At 39.1% G+C, this 10,845-nt stretch overlaps 1 protein-coding gene across 1 annotated transcript in view; it reads right to left on the bottom strand.

Annotated features, from left to right (window-relative positions):
* Window positions 1–3,323: 3,323 nt before the first annotated feature.
* Window positions 3,324–10,845, bottom strand: part of CNTNAP2 (contactin associated protein 2) — a 2,300,337-nt gene continuing 2,292,815 nt past the window's right edge. Inside the window, exon 24 of the mRNA XM_063815738.1 lies at window positions 3,324–8,898. Coding sequence (XP_063671808.1) covers window positions 8,699–8,898 — 200 coding nt within the window. The 3' untranslated portion in view covers window positions 3,324–8,698. The remainder of the gene's footprint in view (window positions 8,899–10,845) is intronic.

The following is a 10,845-nucleotide window of genomic DNA, read 5'->3' as shown; positions in this document are numbered from 1 at the left end:
TGTACAGATTATTTCATCACCCAGGTATTAAGCCTAGTACCCATTAGTTATTTTTCCTGATCCTCTCCCTCCTCCCACCCTCCACTCTCTAAAGGTACCCAGTGTGTGTTGTTCCCCTCTGTGTGTCCATATGTTCTCATCATTTAGCTCCTACTTATAAGTGAAACTGTGGTATTTGGTTTTCTGTTCCTGTTAACTGGAATTTTAACTGGAAGGGATGCGCCTGTCTTGTTTTCTAGTCAATTCCTAGAGTCTTGAATGGTGCCAAGCACGTAGGGGATACTCCATAAATATTTATGAAATGAATTCCATAGTCTTGATTCCCCTTTGAAATCCATATGTTAGGGTAATTATTGAAATAATCTCAGTCATTTTGGGAAGATATATGCATGCTTATATATATATATTTATATATAAAAAGTCTGTATTTAATTTTTTTTAACCTGCAACAAATCATACTAGGTGCTCTTTGGAGTGTTTTTTTCCTTTATTTGTCCTAAATGTGCCTTCTTTCTGGCTTCAAAGGTTGCTCCTTGCCCTGAGGTCTTAGGGAGCAAGCTTGCACTTTCCCTCTCTACATCTTTCATGACTTAAAAGGTTGCCCCTGTATCCCATTTTAGCCTTCCTAGACTTAAGAATTTTATCTTCCAAATTTCAATTTGTGAATACAAAATAAGTTCATCTCTGAGTTTCACCTGTCAGGTTTTAATTTAAATCTTATAATTTTACATTTATATTTTTAAAAGAAATGACTTTCTCATGTTAGGTCAGAGAACTGAAAAAGATAAGCTATTTGTTATTTTCTTTTGGTGAAGACTTGGCATAGAGTTTAGTTCCTGTCCCCAGAGACTTATTTACTTACCATCTATCCAGAAGATGAAGTAAGATGAATGGAAAGAAAGATCATGAAAACATGATGAGAAAAGAAAACTTGCATTTTTTTGTGGCAAAACTGCTTTGAGCAGTGGTCCTTTGTAGCATGTTGGGTGTGTTTGAACAAGAGGGAGTTGCTGGTAGAACAAAATCTTCAGATGCAGGGATTATTCAGCTCATGGTTTTCAAAGTGACCAAAAAAAGGTAAACACATGCTAATGGTTACTCACATAATACTTTCTTTAAAGAGTTAGCTTTTGTACCTGAGTTAATTTGGGAGGACATGAACCCCTTCTTGAAAAATAGCACAGTTATTTCATCTTTTCTATACTTTGTTGTCTGTTATGCCATGTCGTAACTGGCAAAGTGTAAAACTAGACATATTTTCTTCAGTACAACTTCCTGCTTGAAACCCAGGGCCCTGGTGGCATAGGCACCAGAGGCAGTCTCTTGGTCTGCCAGTTGCAAAGACCATAAGTTTCCTATAACCTCCTCTCCTACCCTTCTCTGCTCCCCCGCACCCATTAATTAAACAAATACAATTGTCCTTCAGTATCCATGGGGAATTGGTTCCAGGACTCCCTGCAGATACCAAAATCCATGGATGCTCACGTCCCTTATATAAAATGGTACATATTTGCATATAACCTAGATACATCCTCCCATATAATTTAATCTCTAGTTACTTATAATACCTGATACAATGTAAATGCTATGTATATAGTAGTTATACAGAAGGTCCCTGATTTATGATGGTTTGGCTTATGGTTTCTTGATTTTATGATGATGTAAAAGTGATACACAATCAATATATTTCTTGACTTGGATGGGGCTATGACCCAGATAAACCCAGGGTAAATAAAAAATATCTTAAGTGGAAAACACACTTCTGCTTACAATATTTTCAATTTATGATGTGTTTATCAGCATGTAACCAATTCCATCATAAATTGAGAATCACTTGTACTCTTTTAATTTGTATTTTTTTGCATTGTTAATTTCAACTTTTTTGACTATTTTTGATCTGAGGTCAGTTGAATCTGCATGTGGAACCCATGGATATGAAGGGCCTTTATTCGTACAAAAGAAAGTTGCTATCGTCCTGGAACATATGTATGTATACAGAGTTTATTGTTGCTGGGACAGAGAAAGGAAGTCAGCATATTTTGGCCAAAACCTTTTGTTGGCGATGTTAAACCCTCAACTTGCTGACTCTTTTTTTTAAAATTTGTTAAGAACTTTTATGGTGCAGATTTTCTTTTCTCAAGGGACTTTATGACATTCTCTCTGTACCTGTTGGATCACATTCGCGAAGCATTCATGACCAATCTTTTTGATGCTTGATGCTTTCTGAACATACTGCAGTGCAATTGCTATTGATTGGCCTTGGGGATTGCTGAAGAACAGAGGACTTGGGCTTTTAACTGGAATTCGCATTTATTTGGTATACGTTTAGATGCCTCACTGAGAATTGATTAAAAGGAAATGGCTTCCCAATAGTCATGGTCATTGAAGACCAGTGTGGAGGCTAAAGCAACTTCATCTTGAATGTGAATCTGCTATGTTGAGTTCTGATTAACTCCAGTTCCTCCAGGAATGCCTCTAAGGTTTTTATTTTCTCTGTGATTCCTTATGTAAAGGCATGTACTTAACCATAAATCCCACCCTTAGGTCAAAACAACTCTGATGTTACATACTTACTGTAAACCCTACCCTTAAGCAATTGTCTTACACATCCCTTCTTAAAGTCTGTAGACCCTTTCCCTATGGTGGATAAGCCCTGGGTCCAGGGTGTGGGGGGCATGGGGGGTAACAGTGCAGGCATTCATCATCTGTCTAGTAGTGGCTGCCTGAGACATGGCCTCTGTTTATAATTCCCTATGAAATGTTTCTTTCTGAGGAATTGGAATTCTCAGCCTCTTTCTTTAGCCTCTCAGCTTCCTTGGCTTTGCAGGGGTGGTTTGCATAGAGCTGCTCACTGCAGAACAATTAGCAAGTGAGAGTAATAACTTAGCTCTAAAAGCACACGGAGTGCATTTAGGAAGCTTTGCACCTCCGATGCATGCCGAGTCCTTGCTGTCTAGTTCCCTGGCTTGGATCCATGTGCCCACTATCCAGTGTTACTCCTTCATTCCAAATAAGGATCAGAATATATTCTGGAGATAACTGAACTCGAACCACATTTTATCAAGATGGGTGTAAACTAACCAAAGTCAATGTCTACTAAGCCACTTTAAGAAAAACTCCTCTTTTAACGGGGAGCTATTTGTGGTAGGAGGTTAACCATGGACATACCCAAATCAGACCTTTTAGGAGTGACTATATCTCCACAGCTTGTGGAAAGACGATATTCTCAGTAGGCTTATATTTCAGTGCTTGGAACTTAATTTTTGCTGAAGGTTGAAAATTGCTCTTAAGAGAGACAAGTGGTACAAAACACGAAGAATCGCTTTTAGGATAATTAAAACTATTTTGAATTTTTTATTAATCTGGTTTCTAATATAATTTTAGTTAAATGAAAGACATTCACAAAGAATATTAGGCATACGTACATAATTTCCTTCTTTCATTCTAGTTTACATGCTGTTGCTTTTAGAGAGTGAAATTTTGTGTTATTTCACAGGGATGGAATCCTATTTGACGTTACAGAAAGAATATTTAGCCCAGCTTTTCACAGCGCTAACCTCTGCAGTCACCATGCTCACTGAAAAAATTTTAAAAACCTGACAAAATAAAACTTAGTAAAATCTAGAACTGTTTCTTGGCCTACTTGAGAGGAACTTCCATATTTTCACAGCCATCTCCGAAAGCAGCAGTTGCTGTAAATTAACTGAGACTTGGAAATGGTGCAGACTGTCTTGGTAGAGCTGTTCTTATAGCACAATTTTATCTGGAAAATAAACTTGTAAATGCGTGCTGTATATTAATACATGTGTGCCCATATTTATTTTTATTATCTCCTGCCAGTCTTTGCTCAATGGGAGATGATAAACCAACTTCTCAACGTGATTTCCCCATTTCATTGAATGAGATTTATATGCCACTTATGAAAAAAAATACTGCTGTGAAAGAAATGTACTTTAAAGTTTCCAGCACTACCATGCAGGGTACATGGAGAATAGGCATAGAGCCACTGGGCTACATGAACACGTCACGTTTGTATTTTGTGTTGGCCTATGTATAAGCCAATCTAGCATGTTTGAGGGCATGTGTAAGAGTAGGTAAGGGAACTGTAAGTTACATTCAGGTGGGAATTTAGGGCTTTCTGCACAAAAAATTCTAATTTCTCTGTCCTTTTGCCATGTTGCATCTCCCAGTGTTGACAGGTTAGTCTGCATGATTAATAACTGAGCAGCTGTAGAGCCATGCCAGTAAGTCTCCAATTCCTGAACGTGGCCACATTTGTCTTTTGATGTGACTTTCAACCACAAGCCACAAAGTAAGTCTTCCACTAGGCTCCGTTGACTTCAGTCTTTATATAAGGGTTTCAAGGTATTTTGCAGTCAAGAATCAATGGCACCTCGCAACTGTCTTATGAAGTAGGTAAAACAGCTCCATCTTAAATATGGGACAAAAGTTCGAGGACTTGACCAAGGTCACACAGGGAGGGTCCCACCAAGGCAGGGAGAGAGAAAGGGGATGCTGTCAGCTAATTCTCATGGTCTACTCTTAACCAAAACATCATTTAAAAAATGGGGCTGGCTCGGCACGGTGGCTCACACCTGTAATCCCAGCAATTTGCAAGGCCGAGGTGGACGGATCACTTGAGGTCAGGAGTTCGAGACCACCCTGGCCAACATGGTGAAACCTGGCTTCTACTAATAATACAAAAAAAAAAAAAAAAAAACTAGCTGGGTGTGATGGCGGGTGCCTGTAATCCCAGCTACTTGGGAGGCTGAGGCAGGAGAATTGCCTCAATGTGGGAGGAGGAGGAGGTTGCAGTGAGCCCGAGATTGCGCCAGTGCACTCCAGCCTGGGGGACAGAGCAAGACTCCGTCTCAAAACAAAACAAAAAACAACAAAAAAATGGGGGGGGGGTAGGAGCCATTGGTTCTTAGCTGAAGTCAGCTGGGGACATTGTTACTGTTTGTTTCGCACTGGTTTAGGATCAGGTGGTTCTACTGGGACTAGCAATTTAGGACCTATCTTTGGCTGGCTTACTTGAATTCAATTTAATAATTGCTGCCCTTTTTTTGGGAAAATTGCTCAACAGGGTGGTGAAAAGAAAAAATGGGGGGTTTCAAATTCAGTGTTGTTTGGAGGCATGAGACATAAATGGGCCATTAAAACGTTCACTGTGTAAGAGCAGAGTATAATGTGGTGAGGAGAGGAAGAGAGAAAAAAGTAGGATAGAAAAGAACAGATTCCATCAGAGAAGGAAAGAAAAGCTTCTTGACACAACCTGAACACTTGCATGTTCAAGTCCCACAGCTGTGTGCTTGTTCCTGAAGTGCTTCCAATGGCTTCGCCTGTGCCCAGCTCTCAGCCTGCATATGGTGGCTGCTCAGCAGATGTTCAAAAGTAACATTAAGATAGACTCTTTGGCTCATGCCAATGCTTTTTCTTGTGCCTCTGAATTCCTGCTCTTGTTAGTAAAGGATGCTTGTTTGTCAAATGCAGGGCAGTAGGACATTTTCTAGGAAAGGCTCTCTAAATTCTTGTTTTCAGCTCTTTAATGAAAACTTCCATGTAACAAGTCTCTTTTTGAGCAGGTGGTTGAAAGCCACAAGGGGAAATACATTTTTAAATATTAAGAAGGGCCAGAAAATAATTTAACAACAAAATAGCTTTTTCAACCTCCTGGACCAGCTTTCTTGAGCTCTAGGGAATATGCTATTTTGAGAGCTTAGGATCTCACTAACCTTGCATTCATTCAAAGTCATCTCCTAGCTTTTCAAAACATCGATATTTGCTTCATACACAGAAGATGTTTCCTGCACAACTTTAAATCAGCCACCAACTTTCCCTGAAACTTTAAAAGTCTATTTTTTTTTGTTGTTGTCTATACATATTATTTAAAGAGGCTACTACCAGCATACTTGTGCTTGCTTGATAATGTATTGGAATGTAAGATGTCAAGGTTTTGTGAGATGTGAATGACAAAGCAGGATTAGGCACTGAGAGCTTGGGCAGGAATGTCATGGTTATCGAGGCTGCACTGTGCTAGGCTATCCAGGGAGAGAGTTGGAAGAAAGACTTAATTCTTTTTCTTCACATAAATAGATTATTTACCATTTAAAATGTACTGGATATGGCCTTCATAAACAGATGTAGGGATTTTTGTTACACCCATAATCCCAAGGAGAGGTCACGATTTCCAGCATTTATTTGGCACTTAGTTACTTAATACTTTATCCACCTTTTGGTTTCCTGTCTGATGGCCACATTGTAACCCTCTTGAAGGAAGACAGTGTCCTATATGTCTTAATTGATGGTGATATGGGAGAACCACTGATCCCTGCAGTCATTCCAGTGTCCTAGGTTTGAAATTTTGGTGAGAGGATTGGATCTCATTTTTCACCTTTTGTGGCAGGAAAAGGAGAGGGAGGAGAAAGGATGAGAACATTTTAGTAGCAGAAGCTGTTTTGGGTGGCTTTAATTCTCTACTCATTTTGGGAAAAAAGGGAAAGTGTTGAGACAATGCATAAAGAACAGAGCTATCACGGGAATTGCAAGAAATAATAAATTTCCATCTGGCATTATTTGGTAAGTGCAGAAGTAATACCTGTAAACCAGGTTTAAAAATCAGAAACACTTCTAAAACATCATGTTTAAAATTTGCTTTCAACAATACATAAAACAATACATAAAGTAACTCCTAATGGTAATCATCTTGGCTAAATAAAACAGCCTTTGCTTTCAATATGTCATTTGTAAATGTTACATTGTTCTGATATTTAGTGATATTAAGTATTTTTCCATTTTAAATGTATTTTATAGAAGAATGATTAAAACCTTTTAAAATTAAGGGTGTCCATGACAGTGCCTGAGCTCAGCCAGCAATGGTAAAAGGGCATCAGGATTCCCTTTTGTTCTGTTACCTTGACTTGTATGGGAATTAACTGGTCCAATGTCTCCTTTGGAATGTGCTGTGTACTGGTGTAATGTGCCACTGGCAACTCTAGGTAATGTTTTCCATTACCCAAGAAACTGATGTGCTCCAATAAGTTAGGCACACTGAGAATCTTGAAAAAGAATGCATAATTCTAACAAACTAGAATTTCCATTTTATTCAGCCGGGCCATCAGAACAATAGCATCTATACCTTCATACCTTCGAAACCTCCTCTTAACCTCTCCCAGGCAAAGAAGGAAAAAGTGATCATATTGAATTCCTCAGAATGGTGGGATGTCAAGATTTTTTAGAAAGTGCTTATTAAGTATAAGAGGCTTGAAATATAATGATCATAAATGGTAGCCTTTCTGGAAATAATTTTTGTGTAATCTGTTTAAAAAGATTTTTTGGATGCATTGTCCCCATTTGTTTACAGGAAGTGTATTACTTTTAAATATAATCAATGAGGTATTTGTTAAATAACTGGGTCAAGGTTTCAGATTAAACTAAGAGGTGTGATTACACTTGTCCATCCTCTGGGAAGCAACAGGTACCAGGTTTGTGACGAACTTGAGGTTCAAATGTGTCCGTCTTAGAAGATCCCTGAATCACAGCAGTGTGATTGGATGGAAAAACACGTGGAGTAGTTGATTTAAAATATGGCAGTGTTTTCCACATCATCCAGAGTAACAGCAATAATAACTTGACTTCATTGTGTTGTGTCCATTTACAGGACACTGTCTATTAGGATTCTGTCACAGGGGTGGAAAAACTACCAGAGATTTAAAGCAAAATAAGAAGCGCAACCTAATTTATGCATTCACTAGGAATTATCCATATTTTTGCTACAACTATAAAAGAAAAAGAGCAAACAAATCATAACATCTGGCTCTAATTCCCCATTGAGGCGCTTATACATATGTAAATCCAATATGTTTCAGATAAAACAGGAAAAAAATCTGTTGTAACAGCTGGTCACCATGGTATTGCAGCTGATAGTTACAGCTATTGGTCTAAGACTACATACGTGGAACAATATTAGCTTGTAGAATTCAATGAAAAATCAAACCGACAACCCCAATATAAACTACCTTCCCTGGTTCTTTAATGCCTCTCTCCAGTTGTGCTGATTGTGTCGTTACACACCAGGTGCCATGCACTCTCTTCCTTCAACTGCTGGTATCAGTCAGGAACCCCAGATGCCAGAGAGCTGGCATAGATTGAGCTCTGCTTAAAAACTGGCAAATAATAGGTTCTCTTTGCCCCCTTCTTTTCCAACTTATAGGACATCAAAGGAAATAGTATATAAACATGAACTAGTTACTGTAACAGCCCATTAAGGTTGACTAGAAGCAAAAGGAAGAGAATGTTGGGGGCCATATGTAGGTGCATTAGCTTTTCTCAAGAAAAAAATACCCACGTTCTAAGGGCTCTTAAAAACGTAGAAAACTTGCCCTGTTACCACGGGTCTCTAAACACACACAAAATAAGACAGATATTACCTACAAATTTCAACCATTGCTTAAACTCTAAAAGCATTTTTTGTATTATTTTGTTTTGATACAGAAGGGAAAACTCAGCTATAAAGAAATATTAAAAAGGTTTTTTTTTTTTTTTGTGATCAGTCTCAAGAATATTCCATTGCCTGCCTCCCCCAACTTGTGCTGATATTTTAAGGATGTGCTCAAGAGTATGAAGCAGGGTGCTTTTGTCCCTTTCTCTCCTCCCTAGTAATTCCCTCCTCCCTATCCCATAGCCAAGTAGCCACCCCTCAAATGAGCCATTCCTTTTTGCTTTCATCAATGGTCTCTGTGAAGTTGGGGTCGTTGTTCATGATGGCGGCGTCCGCGCTCTCTGCCGACTCCGCCCCCTTTGCCTCGTTGGTATGGTAGGTGCCCTTGTGGCGGAACATGTACCGGATCAGGAAGACCAGGGTGCACAGGATGGTGAAAATCACCACAGCAATGACGCCTGACGGAGAAAGGAGAAGCACGAGAGGTTAGACAGGGCTTGGGAGTCCCTCCAACACTGTCCCCACGTCACTACAGCTCCGTCAGACACAGCCCTCTCCCATATAAAACACAAACTCCAAAACAACAAAGATAACAAAAATGAAGTAAGATTTCTGTTTTTGTCCATGAAGGAGTAACAGGAAAAACAGGAGTAACTTGTCTTCCAGCCAAAAGTAACTAAAATACTGGACACAGTCTATGAAATGACAGTCTACAGACATTAGTAAACAGGCAGAACGGAACCATGATGTCTGAGAACAGAAACAAAAAGGAGGAATCCTACATTTTTCCTAGTTTTCTGGCTGGCAGCGATTTTTGGACAGCAGTGTAGGGAGGGGCAGCACAAGAAAGCACAGTGGTTTCCCTGAATGGAGAGGGGAGATAGATAGATAGAGCAGGCGCGCGAGAGAGCTATGTATAGAAAGAACCCTAATAATCTGCACATAAGTCTCTCTGAATTTGTGGCCGAATAATACTAACATGCGCATGTACAGAATAAAAGTCCACAGGCCAGGCAAAAAACCAGAGCTCACGGAGGGCTGGGAGATGTTTATATTCCAACAACCACACTGAAGAGACCTCATTGAACAATCAGAGCATTTAATACAGTTGACAGAATGGTCATGCTAAAGGTGTTTGCTAAAATAGGCCTAGAATAAAGACTACTCTAGCTCTGTCCTGAAAAAGCTTTAAAACACATCTAAAAACACGTCTAAATAACGTCAAGCTGCAGAGAAAAATAATTCAGAGAAAAAAAATGCAGGAAAATGTCACTTGACCAGAAGAAACATCAGTCAATTAGAAGGAGAGCCAGAAAGGACAGAGCATGGAATGAGCAGATAAGGATAGTACAATAGCTATTAGAAACCTGCACAGGGGTTTAAAGGAAAACATGATCAAAATGAGGGGGAAAAAAATGAGACAAAGTGAAACTTGTAGAGGTGAAACACACAATGTCTGAAATGAGCAGTGGCTCGCGCCTGTAATCCCAGCACTTCGGGAGGCTGAGGCGGGCGGATTACTTGAGGTCAGGAGTTTAAGACCAGCCTGGCCAACATGGTGAAACCCGGTCTTTTATACTAAAAGTACAAAAATCAGCCAGGCATGGTGGCACGCTCCTGTGATCCCAGCTACCCAAGAGGCTGAGGCGTGAGAATAGCTTGAACCTGGGAGGCGGAGGCTGCAGTGAGCCAAGATCATGCCACTGCACTCCAGCTTGTGTGAGAGGGGGGCACTCTGTCTGAAAAAAAAAAAAAAAGGAAAAAGAAAAAAATACTGGATGAAATAATACAGATTAGATAAAACAGAAGTAAATATAACTGATCTAAACACTCCAATTAAAAAGTAGAGACAGTGGATAAAAAAGATGCCTACTATATGATGTCTACAAGACATGAACTTTAAATACAGGTCAAAAGTAAAAGGGTGGGAAAAGATATGCAAACAATAATCATAAGCTGGAATAGCTACATTAATATGAGACAAAGGACAAGGTTGTCAGTAGAAATGAAGAACATTTCATAATGACAAAAGGGTGAATTCATCAGGAAGACATAATGTTCGTAATGTGTATAAACCTAACCTAAGTACAAAATAAATGAAGCAAAAACGGCCAGAACTGGTAGGAGAATTAGACCAATTTGCAATTATAGTTGGAGATTTTAACACTGTTCTGTCAGTAACTGATAGAACAATTGAACAGAAAATCAACAAAAATTTAAAAGACTCGAACAATACTACTAACAAGCATTACCTAATGATATTAGACCAATCCTACACATCTTTCTTAAAACATAGGAGGAGAAAACACTACTCAATTCATTTTATGAGACCAGCATTATCCTGATACTAAAACCAGAAAAATGTTACAAGAAAACTATGGAGCAATATATATATATAAATATAT

The sequence above is a fragment of the Pan troglodytes genome, chromosome 6 (assembly GCF_028858775.2).
Source record: "Pan troglodytes isolate AG18354 chromosome 6, NHGRI_mPanTro3-v2.0_pri, whole genome shotgun sequence".
Classification (NCBI taxonomy): domain Eukaryota; kingdom Metazoa; phylum Chordata; class Mammalia; order Primates; family Hominidae; genus Pan; species Pan troglodytes.
This window is presented reverse-complemented; position numbering and strand designations above follow the sequence as displayed.